Source organism: Podarcis muralis, chromosome 3 (assembly GCF_964188315.1).
Source record: "Podarcis muralis chromosome 3, rPodMur119.hap1.1, whole genome shotgun sequence".
In the NCBI taxonomy this organism is placed as follows: domain Eukaryota; kingdom Metazoa; phylum Chordata; class Lepidosauria; order Squamata; family Lacertidae; genus Podarcis; species Podarcis muralis.
This window is the reverse complement of record NC_135657.1, coordinates 74,612,317-74,632,138: the sequence shown is the minus strand read 5'-3', so window position 1 is coordinate 74,632,138 and position 19,822 is coordinate 74,612,317. Positions and strand designations below refer to the sequence as shown.

The following is a 19,822-nucleotide window of genomic DNA, read 5'->3' as shown; positions in this document are numbered from 1 at the left end:
AACAAGATAGGAAACAAACTGTGACTCTCACCCTTGCTTGCCAGGCGTGGGCTGCCACCATAGTTGTGGTGGCAGCTCAAAGTAGACTCTCTTATCAGTAGAGACTTCTTTGGCGTGGGCTCTCAGTTAGATAACAATGGTATTGCTTCAGAAATATTTTCCCCAACAGCCTCAGGTCTAATTTAAAATCTGTGTGAACTGGGTTGTCTTAAGTTCTCATGCAGCATAATCATAACTGTGGCCTGGGCAGATATCATATTGTAAACTAATACTGGGCACACAGTTACCTAGTTTAGATATGACAGAAGGTGAGTGAGATGCTGCACAGGTAAGTATCGTTTGCCTTTGTGCAAAGGATAAGGGTTTAACTGCAAAAAGAATCAAGAAACCAGACAGAGACTACATATTGGTAGCTGTATTTTTTAAAGAAAAATTTCTTCACATAATAAATACATCTTATACACATTGACTTCAAATTTACTTCAGAAATCTATTTACAATATAAATAATTATAAATGGAAACAATTTTCAAGATATTGGTGACATAGCTAAGTTGGGTTTCCTACGTTACATTCCAAAGGAGAACTTCAAATTACAGATGTTATGCTACAATGTCACTAGAACATGAACATTGCAAGTCGTGGTGTTTGTGATGTTGGCAACTTTGCACTTTTGCCATACTAGCGAGTAATTCTTTCGGCCTTCATGATCCTAAACACATTTTCTTCAGTTTTACAATTTGCTCTGAAGTGCTCCGCAGAGCTTCCCCATTCACTTCAATGGAGGACGCCTACATTCCTTTACATGCATAGAGCAGCCCATTCCATTGAGCTATCGGAAATGCCTGTGAGCGCAAAAGGAGCTCAGTATGTGCCTTAGAGTGCTGGATCAGACACATTATCATATGGGATAAAAGACCTTTTGATTTTGGTGGAACTCCAAGTAAATATGCTTATGGTAATCATCTTATTCACTGAACCTGAGCATGCTTATTTGGAATTGATTTGTTTTAGAATAAATGGGACCTGCTTTTAAGTCAGTGGGTAGAATCCGGCTGGTCCTCCTGTTGCTGTTGCTCCAACAGAAGGCATCCACTACTGGAATAGGAGGAGGGGAGGGGTTTTTGCTGATGTCCCCTCCACCCTGCAGTCCCCACAGAAATCTGTTTACCATTAGCAGACCCCTCCCTGATGAATTCAAAGCCCATGCCCTTGCGCCAGTGGAATACCACCCAATTGGTTTAGAAACAGGGTATTTGCATGTCCGTGAAAAAACAAAGCAAAATGCATTGTTATCTTAGAAGTGCTCTTGGATACAGTTGTGTTTGACCTTTAAAAAAATTCCTTTAAGGAAAAATAAGACCATATCAATACTTAACAGAAAATAGTTGTGCATATTAATTTCTCTTTTCTTCTTAAAGTAAAACACTGTTCTTTAATAATAAGCCTATGTAATTGCTTGGTTTTAAGAACACTTTTTCCATTTGAAAAGTAAGCAACATGCATTAAAAATAAATAAGAGTTTGTTTTTATAAATAGCTTAAATGACTACAATAATAATTGAGCATATTTGTTTTCGCTGTTAAAAAGAGAGGTTAGTAGCAGTGACTAGAACTGGACACTTCGATTTTTCAGCCCAATCGTGGCCAAGCTGGGTGCAATTAAGGGTGTGATTTCAGTGGCTTAAGTGCACCTAACGTAGCTAGGACAAGACACTTTGGCTTGGACTGTAACATGTTCCATTCACAGAACAGGACTCTCCTGCCTTCTCCTTCCCTCTGAAGCCCTCACACCCTCAACACACATACAAACAAACAAAAAAATGGGTTCAGAATAGAAGAGCACATGGCAAGGCAACTGCAGCAGAAAGGGTGGCTACCAAAACTGCGTTAGCAAAGGCATCTAATGCTCATTCTGCCACCTTCTGAATTCCAAGACTTTGTCTTTAATGCCAGCTTTACTGTTTCCTACCATGAAGAGTGCCACAACTCATAAATGAGCCATCTTTCATCAGCAGGTATATTCTTCCCATCTGAAGCCGAGATTAAACCACAAGACTTTTCTGTCTTTGAAGTGAGCATCAGTTGTCCTTAGCTTGTCCTACGGTAGTCTCCATGATAAATACACGATATTGTTTTATTATTCAAAATAAAAATGCATTGCAGTGCCTATTCTGCAAAAACAGCAAAAGCTTCTGAATTTCTCTATCAAAATATTTAATTTTCTGTTGAGGCACATTCTGGAGGTAACAGTCAACCCTAAATAAAAGAACAGCCTCAGATAGATGGCAGTTTATGCTATTTTGATGGGAATGAGTAGCCTTGCTGTTTTACTTGCATTGTTTCTAGATTCTTGGAAAGATCAGAGGAAAGCGATGTGATGAAATAAGAAAACTTTTAAATGCATAAACAAATAAAGTAATATAATTCCTATCAGAATCACCCAGGCCAGAGCTAAACCCAGTCTGTGGTTTTCCTGGGAGCAGTTCATTCTACAGAAGGCAACTGCACAAAAACTATACAGCAAACATGAAAGTTAGGGGAAACTGACTGCATATAAGCTCAAAATCAACAGAAAGGCTGGATTTTGGATTTCGTGCTTTAATTTTAAGTGCATTTTAGCTCTGGGGATAGATTCCAGGTTTTGGCAGATACATGAAAGAATGTTCAAACTGTGATGAAAAACACTTGAGTTTCAGTGAAAAGAAAGCAAGTGTCCAATTAGCAAAAAAAAGCAAATAACCATTTAGTTGTTGTTTTAAAACAAAAACAAAACCAAAAAATCAAGCACCCCCAGGAAGTCTTCCAGATGAGGAAGAACATCACGTCAACATGCATTTTGCAGTATTTGTTAAGCACTCCAAAATCGTAGCGCACGTTTCAACTGATTTGGAGCATTGAATCTTAAACCAAATACCCACCTTTTGGGTGTATTAATGCACCATTTCGCAATATTAATTGGGGGTGGGGGCATTAAAGCTCTGAAAATAAGACCAATTTCATTTATGCATAAGACAGCCTATTCCTTCAATCCTCTCTTATCCTTTTTGTAAAATATGCTGTACAACAGCATGTAATTTTTATTTAAAATTTGATAGAACACATAACCATTTAAAATTAACAGGTGGCCGTTGTCATAACCAGGCAGAGGCATTGCAGAAGCACTTCATTGTGAAGAGATCTAGCTGAGGCTCAAGCATATGGACTTTCTAGCTTAAACAGCTGCACCAAATGGATTACCTTTCAGGTCTTAAACAGACTCTAGAGTGTGCTATCGGACTCTGACAACTCTTGTTGGGATCCATAGAATCTCAGCTTTCTTTTTTTCTTTTTATACAGCACACTACTACCATAACCCTAAATGAATCTACACTGAAAGAGGGGAGTGGGTAGAAGGTAGATTTAGACTGAAGCATCATACTCTTCAGACATTTGGACAGAATGTGCAGACACTGTAAAACCTTCCACCCAGAGCATACACATGGATGCATCATGTAAGATCTAACCCAGCACAACCATGTTTGCCAGTGGCACTTCTTCAGAGTGATTTATGTAAGCAGTATGTGGGTGGGGGGAATGGGCTGCCAGACTCATACTGTGATCATCAAAGGCTGTATTCAGTAACATGGTTGTATCACATTAGGCATCACTTCTTCCACATGGCTGGAAGGGATACATAAAATCATAGAGTTGTAGAGTTGAAAGGGACCTTGAGAGTCATCTAGTCCAATCCCTTGCAATGCAGGAATCTCAACTACATTATGTGGAGCGTTTTAGGGGCTCTGGAGTCTGGGCTAGGCACCTGTCACAGGGATTTCAAAGCTAGTCAGAAGCATAGAGGATACTGCATGATGCAGAATATCATAAACACAGTCCAGTCCAAAGCATCATTACTGCAGTGCCGTTGTGAGTGGATTTCACACTTTCGGCTATGAGGAAAGGCTTAGAAACATCAGGGCATAGTATGCTAAAGACCCAGCATACTTCCAGACTATCACAATTTTTGAGTGGGATTCAAATACATCCTGGAAAATTCATCTTGCAAAACACGCTCCCCCCCCCCCCCAAAGATCAGACCTTTTCTAATAAGGAAAGTGATAGGGGCATGCAGTGGAAAGTGAGGGATAACACTTTCTTGATGCAGTGCCGTCCTACCACCCTACACACAAAGCAAGATAAATGCTCATTAAATAGCCAACATGGACTAATCTCTCTGGAAGATACCTCAGAAACGAGGTGGCAGTAATTCGCAAAGCTTCCCGATGTCACGGCAAAGTTGTGGTTGATAATTTTAAACGTTAGGAATAATCGAATCAATACGAGGTCTCATTGATTAGTCCACTTGCTTGACCAACTCTGCATGTGACAGAGGAGGCATTATACTGTGTTGATACTTGTACGATAGCAAAACATTTTCACGGCAACCATTGGGGCCTCTGCATAAGCCCCAATCATTCCCAAAGAGCTCTTATGGGACCACTGAAAGTTGCACTTCACTGGCCTGTTTCTTATCATCCCTGCCAGCTTTGATGCATTTTCAGAATTTTCTGAAACTGGGCAAGCCAACCATTCTCCACAGTTTTGCTGAATTTCCCCTCCTTTCTCCCCACCTCCGAGTTCTGTTTCTGTTTTTCTGACACACCTGTGTTTCTGACCCTCAGCCTCTCTAACATCACCTCTGTTGGACTTTTCCACAATCCCTTCTATTTTTTTAGCACAGGTAGGATGAGCCTTTGGCCCTTCAGATGTAGCTGAACTACAGCTCCCATCAGCTCCAGGAAGTCTGGCCAACGGCTAGTGATTATGGGAGTTGCAGTTCAGCACCATTTTGGAGGGCCAAATGTTCCCCACATCTATTTTAGCAAATCAGGAAGTTCTCTCTCCAGACACAACTCAGTCATTCTTAGACCGAGGACAGGGCATGCCAAGCTGTGGGAAATGAATTATGTTTGAATGCTCTTCCTTTTCATGCTTAACTTCCACTATGCTCTATCTTCTACTATACTCCTTACCGGAATGTAACCATTTCCCACAAAGTGATCTCAATCTGATAGTCTCCTCTCCTGTATAACTATGCAGTTTCCAGAAGATTGAAGGGACCCATGCGCAGCAGCACTCAACGTCCTGACATTGCACAGGGGCCCCTTCTGAACATTGAGGGACCCCTGCCACTTCAAAAAAATGATTGGGGGCCCCACGGTGCCCCAGGAGTCAATGGCCTTGGCAGTTACATCTCTTCTGCTACTCCAAACCAGGATAAGAATGGCTCTTCGCCCTTCTGTCTCTCCCTTGTCACATGACCTCAGCAAGCGGTTCTCTTCCTGTCTGTGTTTGTTGTCCAGCAAGTCAGCTTCCAGGTCAAATACCCATATAATAGCCAATACCCTATCAAAGAACCACACCGGCCCTATAACTTTTATCTAGCCATTCTTTGCAGTCACTGGAGAAGCAGGACCAGTATAAATATGAAACTGCACAGATAGCTTTGCTTTAAAATGGAGGGGGGCTGCATTTCACTTTCTTTTTCATGGAAAGAGTGCATAGCATTTTTTGTCTTCTGAGGGTGTGGCAGGTAGCCAGAGGCTTAGAAATTCAGTCACTCTCTCTACATCCTCATACATTTCCACACAATGAAAAATCTGCCCCCTTGATGTACCCCAGAAGCTCCCAGAATAGATCTCCTCCACCACAATGTAGCATCAGCTTTGTGATTCAACTGACTGCTGTAACCTTAACTGGGACCAGTGCATTTTCAACAGTAACTTAGATAAAGCAACACTTCCCCAGTACCTTACAAGTATTCTCTCTAGTGCATTGTAGTTTTATCAAATGCTAGTAACAGCAAGGGTATCAAAACACGTGTGCCTGCTGTTACTACTGCAAAGATATTTTCCTAGCACAAACTTTTTTAAAAAAGAAGAGAAATGAAAAGGGGGTTGGGAAACACCCATCAGCTCCCATTGGTTATTATAACAGATGTCCCCTTATGTCCCTGTGCTGGATCTTGCTGCATCCGTAGGTGAGACGTCACATCAAAGTGTGACCCATTGCAACCCAAAGAATAGTTCCTGATGGTTTCGCTGTCGTAAAGGTGCTCCAGAGCATATCCTGTTAGCGTGTATGCATGCTTATCAAAGTACTGCCGATGGGAATTGTAATAGTTTGGGGATTCTGCTGAGTTATCCCCTGGAGTTTGATGAGGTGACACTTCTGACTGAAGGCAGTCCTTAGCCAGTATCAAACTGGATTTAGAAATCCGGTCAGAATTGGGGCTGCTTATTCTAGACAGTGCCGTGGGGCTGTTGTCATAGTCATTGTCATGGGGGCTCATCATCTTCCCATCTTGTTGCTGTGTATGTTCGCAGGGAGATGTGTTGGTGACACTAGGGACCCTGCAGGCATCTCCTCTAAGCTGTTGTTGCTGCTGGTGGTGGTAGCTTGCAAAGCAAACAGAGTGCTTTTTCCCTGCTCCGTTAATGGAAACCAGCTGATCGGGAGTCGACTTCCGCAACTGCAGCCTGTTTTCTTCTTCTTTAATCATTTGCTGAGTCGCTCTTATGAGAGTCTCAATTTTGCTGGGCTCGTGTGGGCTGCCCTGATACTGCTCAGAGTGGTATCGGTCACCTGATTCACTAGCAGAACCAGGGTCTGGGGAACTGACAACGCTTTCTTCATCCCAGTGCCCTCTTCCTAGAAAGTGGGGTAAAACAAAGGAGAGAAGCAAATCAGCAACGGGCTGTACACAGTCAGAGAACAGCAGAACATTCAGACCTTATGCACGCCCAGTGGGAATATAACTCTTATAATAACTACAAGTCTTCTGCAACCATGAAATGGTGAAATTAAGCCTCCCCACCACCTGTTTCTCTGACCTTGTTACCAGTTCACAACACTGAAGTATCAGCAGAAGGGCACAACTGACAGAACTCCCCTGTCACGGTCCAAGTCAGCCTTTGCCAGCCTAGATCTTCTTAGGCTCTAGCAACCTTCAGTCCCAGACAGTATGACCAGTGGTCAGGGATTGTGGAATTTGTAGTTCAAAACATCGCACCAAGTTGGGGAATTCTGGCTTAGACTCTAGGGCAGTGGTGGGGAACCTGCAACTAATGGGTCACTCTAGGCCCACCAAATCAGCTGTCCAATTTGTCCCACAAAGTGATTTTTGGCTGGCCATGCCCACCTGTTACACACGCCTGTCACACACCTGAAATCAGGTGTGGAACAGGTAAAGCCACAGCTGCCAAAGAACAACAAAAAATGCACAGTTTAGAGTGGACTCCTCATCATTCTTTTGTTATAGGTTTCTTGGTAGTGGCACCCTCCCTGTGGAGCACCCTCCCTTCAGATGTCAATGAAATAAAGAATTAGACAACTTTTAGAAGACATCTGAAGGCAGCCCTGTATTGGAAGGCTTTTTTATTATTATAATTGGCTTGCATTCAGCACTATTTAAATTTTGCACCAAATACAAGTCCCATTGCTTTCTGCAAAGTTCAGATCCACCTGATGCCATATTATGGTATTAAATGATTGACAGGGGGTGTCCCCACTTGTCACATATGGCCAATGAGTGTAAAACTTCATTTTTAATAGAAAAAATATTCCCTAATTTTAAAGATGCTTGACACTTCAATCATGGTCACACTTTTGGAAGTCCTACTGTGCAAGCAGAATTAACTTACAAGTAGCCATAAAATTTGTTGATGTTAAATGTGTTCTGTTGTATTTCAATCATTTTTTTATTAATTGTATTTTATAATGTTGTTTTAAATGTTGCAAGCCACCTTGAATCCCAACTTGGGGGAAATGTGGGCCATAAATACATTACAATAATTATAATGCAGAATAATAACAATTGACTGGCTGAAATGGTCCTTTTAAAAATCTGTGTCTGTCTGTCTGTCTGTCTGTCTGTCCCTCTCTCTCTCTCTCTCTCTCTCTCTCTCTCTCACACACACACACACACACACACACACACACACACACACACCAGTGCCCTGAATATTGATGGGTAAAATCAATTTTTCCAAATATAATGTATTTTGTTTGTCATTCTCACTAATATCTAGTTTCCAAGAGTCTTCTTTTTTTGTGAGATTATGAGGGGGAGCAGTGAGTTTGTTTGGGCTCTGGGTGAGAGCCAGGAGGCTGAGAGGGAGGTGTATTAGACGGAGAAGATGTTGATTTTGGTCTGTATTTATTCACAATTTGCATTAATGTATTATTTGTTTATGGAACTGTATTTTTGCAACATTTGATTGTTGTTTAAGTTGCCTGTTGCTGCTACTTTAGTTTTCTACACACGATTTAGAATTTTTATATATTAAGTGGTACAGAAATTAATTATTTTTACACACACTTTCCCTTAATATATGCATTTTTGTAACCACTGGTTGGTTGGAGAAATGCATTGCAAAATTTGGATAAGTGTGAATTTTGAAGGATGGCTGTGTTTTGGTGCTCACGCAGTTTTGGAATGTCTGAATTGGATAGATTCACCTTTAAATGTGACGCAAATTGAAATTCTCCCCCATCCCTACTTCCAGGTAAGGTGCTAGTCAACAAACAGACCACAGATATCTCCTAACTCCATTGTTAGGTCCATAAATGGTCAACTTGAGACCATTCGAGGCAGGCCTTTCAAACCCTGGCTCAATGTTGCTACCACAACCTGCCTTCCAGTACATTTACCACTTACCGTGAATTCGGTGTATGGAAGTTATATGAGGCATGCTGTTTTCATAGGCTTCTCTGCTCTCAGGAGAAGATTTGGTTAAGGGAAGGCCAGATCGGGAACCCCACCACGCTTCCCTCCCAGACTGTGGCGTGCCAAGGAAGTATCGGCCAGCCTCACACCTGCTGCCTTCACAGGCCTGAGTGTGGAAGTGTCTGTCATCAGCCAACCTGGAATGGTCAAGTGCAAAACCATAGCAGAGAGCACTGCGGTCTGAGTATTGTCTATAGGCACAGGAGACATCGTGATGCTGAGAGTTTGGCCTTTCAATGGGATCCATCAATTGTGGAGAGGCAGTGTCGGTCAGTGGGCTGCCACCCCACTGGCTTTCATGGTCTGATTCAGATCTTTCTGTATGAAATCCAGAATACTGCAATACAAAGAAAAAGGGGAAAGAAGACATTAACGGTGGGATACGGTCTAAGAAGCAATTTGATTTACTGAAAACTCGGAACCCAATTCACAAAACAGAGGAGTTAGAACTGAAGAAGGACTAAGACAAGTTGCATCCATAACTAGGCTGTGAATCAGAATGCCTACTTTCTCACTGCTACATAGCACTACAAAGCTTTCTGCATTGAAACTAGCGCTATTTTTCAAGAAAAAGAGGTGCCAGAACTCATCAGGAACACCTCCCTTGCTCTCTTATAATACCAATGACACCCACTTGAGAAGTGCGGGAACTAAGTTCCTGTGAGTTCCAGCTGGAAAAAAAACCCTGATTGAAATCATAAATGTAAAAGCTATAGAAGTCAAATGGGACTGTTTTTGTCTATTCAGCCACAATCCCAATGGCCAAAATCCTTTTAAGACTCCATGAAGTGGCATCAGACCCACTGCCACCTCTAGCCCTCTCCATTTAATCCCATGTTATGCAAGAGCTTTTCACAATAGTGCTCTGTTGTGTCTAGTGATACTGCTGTAACAGCAACACCCACTCACTCTGCTTTATGGGCTTACTGTGCCAATATGATGTTTCACTTAAACTCCACAAGCTAAGAAGTTTCCTTCTTAGTTTGATCTCCACCCTTAATACTTATTTGCTGGCTCTCAGGTTTAAAAGTGACAAATGAAGACACCATTTCCCAAGTGCTTATAGAGGCCAGAAAACTATGTTTGGGCAGTCATTTCCCCTTCCTCACCTGCAAACACTTGTTTCTAAGTTCATTGCTTCCCCAGAATCCACAGCCATGTACTTAAAAGACTCTTAAGCAGAAGATTTTTTAGGAATCACTGGTATGATGATCACAGTGCAATTCTATGTAAGTTTACTGAAACACAAGTTCAACTTAGTTCAACAGTAGTATTCATGGCACTTCTAGACTGTCACTATTTTCTGGTGGAATTCAATCACATATTCAGGTTGTGAAGTTACAGTTTTTTTGGTTTTTTGTTTGTTTTTAACATTTGCTTCTGGTGTACAAGTATCTCAGGTAAATAATGCTGAGGTCTTCCATAACAAACCCACTTCCCAAAATATAATACTTTTTGCAATAAGGAGAGCGACGGGAAAATGCACCGGAAAGTGTGAGATAACAATTGCTTTGATGCACCTTAATTTCACCTCTCCACAAACAAATAAGAAGAAGGTGGAGGTATATTTGGGGGCAGGAAACCAAATTAAGTTCTCATGAAGAAGAAATGAAATTAAAAGAGAGGGGGAGAAATATGAGGCCAAAATAGAAGCATGCTCTTGACCAATTCCAACCATATTTGGAAGTGGTTTCTTCTCATTTTCCTCCTGTCAACTCTTCTACAGCTGTTAACATGACTTGTCTAGTCAAATTACAAGATAAAACTTGGGACAAACACTAAGAGCTTATTTGGCCTGGAGTCGCTCCTGAAATCAGTCACCACTTTCCAGAACTAAAAGGACTACTGGCAGTAAAGGAGCACCAGAGAGTTCATATGATCTATTTCTGACCATCTCCAGTCAGCCCAGTTCTTCCTGTTGTACTGATAGCTTCCAGCGGGAGGGACTGGCAGTTCCTGGAACAAGAGTTGACATCCAGTGTGCTTATCCAGTGTGCCAGCAGAATGACAAGAGATGGGGGAGTGAGCATTGACCAAGGATGGCATTACTAGAGGCATCCAGAGTGCTTCATATTAGGGACAGCTTGCATTGTGTTTTTGCCCTGTTGCTTAAGCACACAAAAGTTGCAATAATAGTACTGTTTAAGTATAATGCAAGCTATACTTCACCAGCCTCGATCTCATGTTTAAATAAGTGTGCTTTACCCACATTTATTTTGGGGGAAAGCCATGGGGTACAATCTGGAATATGCTCTGATCTGAATCAGAAACTCCTTGCCCATTTTCTACTGGAAGTCACCGCCTACCTGACTGCTGTTTACACCAAAGGCGCTCAGCATAGGAGCCAATATCTGCCCCCCAAAAAAGTTGATGGGCATTGCCATTCAAATGGCATGTGTGATTGATTATGCAGGGTGGGGCTTACCCAATATTTCATTCAAGTTGGCACCCTGGTGCTCAGACTTCTAAGCACACCCTCCAGATGTGTTTTTTTATTGTGCATTCATGATTATTTGCGCTCGTGAAGCTACTGAGGCAGTCACACATGATTTTGCTTTCAATATAGTTTGCAAGTGCAAAAGTTCTCTGGTGGCCTCACTTGTGCATACCCCCAAAACCTCATGATAAACCTCATAGCTTATTATACCCACAAATGTTCTGCTCTGTCTTTGTCCTGCATTTGTTATGCTATAGCAGCTCCTCCCTTGGGAGAAAAGCAATGACAAACCTAGACAGCATCTTAAAAAGCAGAGACATCACCTTGCCAACAAAGGTCCGTATAGTTAAAGCTATGGTTTTCCCAGTAGCGATGTATGGAAGTGAGAGCTGGACCATAAAGAAGGCTGATCGCCGAAGGATTGATGCTTTTGAATTATGGTGCTGGAGGAGACTCTTGAGAGTCCCATGGACTGCAAGAAGATCAAACCTATCCATTCTGAAGGAAATCAGCCCTGAGTGCTCACTGGAAGGACAGATCCTGAAGCTGAGGCTCCAATACTTTGGCCACCTCATGAGAAGAGAAGACTCCCTGGAAAAGACCCTGATGTTGGGAAAGATGGAGGGCACAAGGAGAAGGGGACGACAGAGAATGAGATGGTTGGACAGTGTTCTCGAAGCTACAAACATGAGTCTGACCAAACTGCGGGAGACAGTGGAAGACAGGAGTGCCTGGCGTGCTCTGGTCCATGGGGTCACGAAGAGTCGGACACGACTAAACAACAACAGCAGTTCCTCCAGCAGCAATCATTAGATTCTTTTTTAAAGCCCAGGAGCTCCCAATCATAGCTGGTTTGAAACTCTCCTTGCATGTTCCAGCCCCCTGATTTGGAGGTTTTGCCTCAGATATGTGATATTTGATGGTATTTGGAATCATAGAATGGTAAAGTTGGAAGGGATCCCCTAGGGTCATCTGGTCCAACCCCCTGAGATGCAGAAATCTCAACTAAAGCATTCAAGACAGACGGCCATCCAACTGCTGCTTAAAAACCTACAATGAAGGAAAGTACACCATCTCGGAGGTAGTCTAGTCTATTCCACTGTCGAACAGCTCTTACTGTCAGAAAGTTCTTCCTGATGTTCAGTCCAAATCTCCTTTCTTGTAACTTGAACCCATTGGTTCAAGTCCTACCCTCCAGACCATTTATCACAAAGCAGGGCAGGGGTATGCTCAAAAATACTCAACCTGGCTAAAAATCATTGAAGGTCATCACTATCCAGGTCATGGGCATAACTGGGGGGGGGGGGTAGATCCACAAATATTATTGAAAAGCTTTGAAAGTACTCAGTTATCAGAGGTTCTGCCCCCTCTCCAGCAGAATCCTACCCCCCACAATGTCCAGTTTATAGGGTATTTTTACCCTTATTTTTTCAGTAAAGTTCAACAACTTTGGCTACCCTCCCCCACCAATCCTGGCTATGCCCATGGCCCAGGAATGTAATTGAATTACCAGTGTTATTTTATATTTCGTTTGTTTCTCTGTTTATTTTTTATTGGTGTTTTAAAATAAATATTATAGACTGTATTCCGTAAGCTGCCTAGAGATCTTTTGTTCTAGTAAGCAGTATATAAATCTTGTATAATAATGATGTCAATCCCTGGCATTAAGAAAGGTTCTGTAACTGAGCGCCCTGGCTCAGATTAAGTTATGCATTATAGCATATATATATATATATCTATCAGGTTCTTTATATATCACCCTGGCAAGGTGGCTACAAAAAATCCCCATGCAGTGAAAGGGCAGATCATGTGAGTCGGCTCTAAGTGGTTTCTGGACAGCAGCCAAAAGGAGGTAAAGTCTTTCATGGTCTCTCTTTTTACCTAAGCTTTATATAAATACAGAAACAAAATAGGAAAATCAATACATTTTACGAGAGTCTAGCTCCCCAACTCCCTCCTTTTCTTGTTGAAAGAGCTGCAAAGCTTACATTTTCAGGCTTTTACAACGCAAGCTGCTTCAGGGGAACAGATCGGCTTACCAGTTACAAAGCTGTAAAACACTTAGGTTAAGAAGAGAGGCTGAGAAAACTGAGAATGCACGTGGTAGATTTCAGGGGAACTTAAGCATGCATCAGTATGCGCGGGTTGTAACTTTATTAAGCTGCTAAGCGCTAGCACATTCTTGCCGACTGGCTTGGGGCAACAGCACACAAACCCTTCCCATCCGACCTTGATAGGTCTCAGTGCCAGTCTGGCCAAGGACAACAGAACCAGGCTTCACACCCAAAGTCAAATGTGTGTTACAACCTATGTGACTCTTATTTCAATTCCTGGGCAACACAACTGCTCTTACAAAGGAGGAGGGAGAGAAAAGCCTTCTCAATAAAGTCTCCTTTGCTATAAAAGGTTTCTGCAGTACTGGGCATTTGCAACTTTCTTAATTTGTGCCTGAAACTTGAGGGGGAATCACAGATGCAGTCTGTACTGTTCAGAGAACATATGAATGCTTTTAAATCACTTTTATCTTGCTTTTTACTAATGTAACTCTGAAATCTTATGTATGTTCATTTTGCATTCACTGTTGTAGGCAGAACAGATGGCAAAAGGCTTAGATTAAAGTAACAGCACAACTATTAAACTAACCTCTGCTGCTAGTGAGTCAATGCCAGTTTGGGGGTTACTTTTAGCAATAGAAAATGGAGAGATTCTCCCTTGTGTTTTTCAGAGTTGGAAAAGATTTGTATGGGTCTATTGGTATGAAGTCTGGTGGGCTGAATGTGTTGAGTGGTATCTTATGACAACTTTGCCTTAGTGGATACTGGATTATCACTAATCTGACCCCCTCACACACCACCCAAGTACTGCAGCTACCCTGCCATGTCATATTTTATTCCTTTCTACTCTTTGTTCCCCAGACTTTGGAAGCGTATTTTGGAGAGTGGTGGTGGTGGGATTGGCAAAAACAAAACAAACAAACAAACAAAAAACAGATATCCTAATTTATGTAAGAAGCCCTTTCTGCAAAGCCACCTTTGGATCCAACCCATTATTTATACAGTCCTTTTTAATCAACAAAACAAAAGTTTCTAAATGAAAATAACAGGCTGCAGTATGAGATGGTTAGCTTTTGGAGGAGATATCAATATTCATCACATGAAAGCTTAACAGAATTTCATTGACACTCATCAGCCAAGGCTATTACAGTAAATAAGTTTGGAGTTAAACAGCTGCAAATAACATTCCAATCAGTGGCTTAAACACAATTCTCCAACAGCGTGAAAAAATAAATTGCAGAAGAACCCCTGAAAGGTCATGCCAGATGCTGACCAAGTGTTTCCATTATAGAAAGAGTACTTTTCATTATACGGTCATTATAAGGAAAGATTACATTCAGATGATCATTATCAATAATACCTCTTGTCAATTTCTGCTGTACTGTGAATAGGTGTGTGTCAATCTGTACTTATTCTGTTGTTTATTACTGTAGATCATAGCATAGGTAAGAAAATTGACATAGCTCTAATATGACATGATGAACTCTGGGGACCTTTGTACAAGTTTGATCTCAAAACATGCCCTGAGGGCATTCAGGAAACACCCTGAGTTCCTCACACTTTGCATAAAGGTCAGCACATGTACATTTAGTTGCCAATACATACAGTCTATTCTAAGGTTACCAGATTTTTTTCAATGAATCCAGGGACACTTTTCAACTTCAATGGATTTTGTATGGGGACTGATGTATAAATCCAGGGACTGTCCCCGGGAAATGGGGACATCTGGTAACCTTTATTCACCACCTGATAATTTGATAATTTGAAGACAGTGAGCAGACAAAAGATAATCAGTTCAGTCACACCCCACCAGGATGATTTCCTTTCAAACACTTAATCTGCAATATGGACCAGGTGAAGCTGGGCAGGAACTCTGGGGGAAAGGCAGTAGAACTATTGGAAATTGTAGAAATTGCTCATCTGAAGGCCTTCCTCTCTTTTCTCTTGGAACACCTTGACCAAAATGGTATGAATCCCCCAGGTTTCAAAAAGTCAGCTGGCTCTCCTAGCTCCAGCAAGGACCTTCAATCAGTGTTCACAAGGAAGGAACACACACACTCTTAAGGACAGGTATGCTATTCCTCCTCTGCATTTCTTAATTTACAATTAGTGTGAGTCCTGCTGGCAAAATTGTCATGCTCACTTCTGGAGGCTTTTGAGAATAGGTGGGGTTTCTTCCATTCTTTAGATCAAGGTTATGTAGGTATGGTAGGATTTGCTGCCTGCTTAAATTGAAATTTTACTGTCTGAAACAGCATTGATGTATTCTATTACTTTTATTTCATATAATAAACCAAGCACATCTCCCTCCCCAACTCTACTCTCTGCACCAACACTGAGACAGCCGCCTTACTCAGCTTAATGGAAGAGCTAGCCCTGCCCACTGACCTTCATAATACTCTCTGCTCACTACCTGCTCGCACCTCATATGTTCAGTTTTTCCTCATCATTTAATCTACTAGAGTTCAAAACCATGCAGGCAGCCTCCATTAAGTAGAGAAGCTCTCTTCTGCAGGAGAGCTGCAAGGATGTGATGAAATTACCTCCATATGTCCTAATCACTAACACGGACACACCCCACACACATTTGTTTATTTATTTTAAATATTAAAATATTATATGGTTTTAAATATTATATGGTTTACAAAGTAAGATTAGCAGACAGAGACACCAAGAAAAATATTTTCAGTTGTGGCCCCAGAGTTAGATAATTTATTTCCCACATGAACATAGAATATATGTTGCAGGGGAAGCTGCCTTGCTCCATATCAGACCTATTGATCCAGTTAGCTTGATATGTCTACACTCAACTGGCAATGGATCTCCAGAGCTTCAGATGGGGTCTCTCCAAGACATGGGAGCATAGGAAACTCCCTTATATGGAGTTAGACCTTCTTTAAAACATATGAAGCACAACCATAATAATGAAAAAATCATGTTATTCATACCTGTGGATATGGAGATGTCCTAGATTTTGACTTTGTGCTCGGCAGACGTGACTTGCTTCCTTTTCTGTTGTCAGTGATTGTTGGTGTTGAGTTTGCATATGGGAATGATGGCTTTGTTGCTGAAACTTGATCCAATGAGAGCTGTAGTCCTTTATATTCTGTATCCCTGGATAAAAGGAATAAGGTGAAATTAATACCATCCAAGACAACTTGGGCTTAACTTGTATAGCTTTCATTTTATGCAGTGTCTTGGTCCCTTTTGTAAGAAATCATCCCATAAAATATACAGACCTGTAGCAAATGTGTGTCTCTTTCCAGACTACAGAAGAAAGGTGGAAAGGGGAGGCAGCGGCTCAGGAATAAATAAAAGAGAGAATAGCAAAGATACACATCAAACAGTCTTCCCTGGACAAGAGAATGCTCTACATGAGCAGTGGAGACTGTCCATTCATACAGAGCATTCTTCAAATGTAGTGATGAGCATAGTTAAATTTCATGCCCAGTGCTCCATATGTCAATAAGGAGTCACTGAATGCAGGTGGCACAACAAAGAGCATCAAGCATTAATGAAGGCAATAAATATATACAATTGAAACCATCCATTGGAAGGAAAGGTTTATAACAGTACACAGTCACAAAATGGTCTAAGACGACAATCACTAAGAATATATCCAAATTTCTGAGGCTTTTCAAGGGACAAACAAGAGGATTCATTTATTATAATCTACACATGAGACCTGAGGGGGAAATCCCTTAAACTACTAGATGTGTTGAAGTTTGCTCCAAATTTTGCTCTAGAGTTAGTCAAGGAAATCCACCTGAAGTGTTTGTGGTACAGGCCTTTGTATATATTAAAATGACAGCAGTGTGGGTCTCAATATAGACAATCCACATTTGATGGATAACTCATTAGTTTAGAGTTAATTCATTACATAACTTTAAATAAGCCAAGAACAGTGGCTCATTAAATGGAATTGGGCAAAACCAGACCTCCTGTATAAAAGTGACAGGTCTAGTCTATATTATACCACATGTAAAAATATTTATAACTGGGAATACACGGAGCACTATAAACTAATGTGGTGGTTTGAAAAGTTGGCTTGTCTAGAGATTGACAGATGAGGTACAATCAATCTGAATATACAAATGCTTCTGGTCATTTGTCAGGTTTCTGCCTTGTGTCCGTTGGTGTTTATTTCAATGGAATGGGTGTCGAGACATAATGGAAGTTTTGTACAATGGCCTGGCTTACATTCATAACCTACATTAAGAACATAGGACAAGCCCTGGTGGATCAGACCAAAATCCAGGATCCTGCTTTCCCACAGTAGTCAACCAGATGCTTAAAGGAAGTCCAAAAGCAGGACACAAGGCCAACAGGCCTCTTTCTCAGAGACTAATCAAAGGCATGGTGCCTCTGATTCTGGAGGTGGTAGTAGCCATTGAAAGTCTTATCCTCCATTAATTTGTCTAATCCCCTTCTAAAGGGGGTGGGAACCAACCATCACCACTTCTTACAGCAGCAAATTCTATAGCCTCCCTGTAGCTTCACATGCAGCAGAATTAATGAGTTGCGTTTGGAAGTGGTAGAATGGACTCAACTACTTCAGGAGGGGCAAAGCCTTTCTGAATGCCACTTTTCTGCTGCACAGCAGTCTGGCAAATGTTACACCTGGAAAAAGAGGCTCTTGTTCTGCCAACTCCAGTTCCTTCACCCTGGAGCCACCCAGTTAGAGAAATTGAACTGTGGGCTCTAGGAGGAATAAATCACTGTGCTGAAGAAATAGGTTGATCTCAGGAGAGAAGCTGAGTTATTGTACTAATCACTGCAGAACACGCCCCCCCCCCCCCCGCTGCCTTTTTGTGTATTTTACTGCCTTTCCATAAACACAGACACTGCAGGCTGGAGACTGAATTTACACCAAAAAGCAAAAAAGAACGTTTAACTTGCTGTCTCTGCCCAATCAGCTAGCAAAAACCCTGGCAGGAAATGACAATAACAAACGCCAATACTGTCATGACAAATTGAAAATTTAAACACATAAAGGCCAAGTAAAAAGGTAAAGGGACCCCTGACCATTAGGTCCAGTCATGACTGACTCTGGGGTTGTGGCACTCATCTCGCTTTAAAGGCCAATTATAAAGCTACATATACATGGGAAGAGGCATAAGCAATGTGAAAACAAACATAGAAAGAGATGCTCTTTTTCGAAAGCGAGAGGGTAGATAGGTGGGATGCTGCAAGGTGCAGTGATTTCAGCCTTAGCTCCTTCAGAAGAGAGATTTGCAAGTCCAACTGATGTTCCATAGAACTGTAGAGTTGGAAGGGACCCTGAGGCTCATCTAGCCCACCCCTCTGCAATCCAGGATTATGCAGCTGTCCCATACGGGGATGAAACTTGCAGCCTTGGCATTATCAGCACCATGCTGTAACCAACTGTAACCAAGCAAATCAGAAGTAGAAGATACTTAATTAGACCATTTCTATACCACATGATATCCAAGAATAATGTGGTGTGCAGAAAATGAAAAACAACAGTAGTTACAAATACATTATGGAAACCCATTAATATAAATTATTCAAAAATATAGACCAATATCAATTCCTTCTCCTTCTGACACATCTCCCTGCTCAAGAGCCTCCTGGCTCTCAACTAGGGTCCAAACAATTTCACAGATCTCTCCCCCCCCCCATCTCCCAATAAAGAAGATTCCTGGAAGCAGCTTACATTACCCTACTCTCTCAATCTAGGCTCCTTGTATGGGCAGGCACCAAGGCACATGGAGCATACCAAAGGACACTTCAGACAGTTCACAAAGGCATTTAAATGTTAGCCAACTTTTTGTACCACAAAACCCCTCTACATTACCCTGAATTGGCACCCAAGTTATAAAGAGGGAAACTTGATTCAATGTTTCAGATGAAACAATAGCCTTTTAACTTGGTGTAATCCTGCCAAGGGTGCCAGCTTTTGGGGGCTTAGGCACTGTGCTGCCCCTTTTTTTTTAAGGGACCAGGCTTCCTCAATCTTCAGAAGGCCCCCATGCGACATCACACACGGGCCCCCTCAATCCTTCGGAGAAGGTGGTGCCCCTGAATCCTGCAATATTAACACTGGGCAAGCTAGCGTATTGGTTTTTTTTTATATATAGCATAATTTCCCATTACTTTAAATTCAAAGGTGCTTTTTAGCAGCATGTCTGCAGAGAATACACTGAAAGCCTATTAGATGAGAGATAAAACAGCCAATTTCAACACGTCCCATCTTTCCTTTAAGAATGCATCTTCCCAAAGCCAACCTTTGCATTTCTACTTTAATATCCAAGCATTTATGCATAAACAGTATCTCTTATTTGTATTAATAGCACAGAAATGTAAATCCTCACACACCAGTAGGAGAGCATCCCCCATTACATACAAAGTTAATAGGGACCCCCGGCTGTTTCCCAGACTAGACATTTTCACCTCAATCTTCAAGGCAATCTTTTTTACATGTTGGGAGGGGGGACCATTAATACGAGTGCTGTTGGATTGAGCATCACAAGATCCAAGTTCAATTTCTCATTCTGTTACGATAAGAATCTCAAATGATCTAGGGCTAGTCATTCTGTATGAGA

The 19,822-nt window shown here is 41.6% G+C and overlaps 1 protein-coding gene across 1 annotated transcript in view; it reads right to left on the bottom strand.

Annotated features, from left to right (window-relative positions):
* Window positions 1–400: 400 nt before the first annotated feature.
* Window positions 401–19,822, bottom strand: part of SIM1 (SIM bHLH transcription factor 1) — a 59,397-nt gene continuing 39,975 nt past the window's right edge. The window contains exons 10-12 of the mRNA XM_028723047.2: window positions 16,205–16,370; window positions 8,697–9,102; window positions 401–6,688 (exon numbers count right to left, since the gene is read on the bottom strand). Of these exons, the coding sequence (XP_028578880.2) occupies window positions 5,949–6,688; window positions 8,697–9,102; window positions 16,205–16,370 (1,312 nt within the window). The 3' untranslated portion in view covers window positions 401–5,948. The remainder of the gene's footprint in view (window positions 6,689–8,696; window positions 9,103–16,204; window positions 16,371–19,822) is intronic.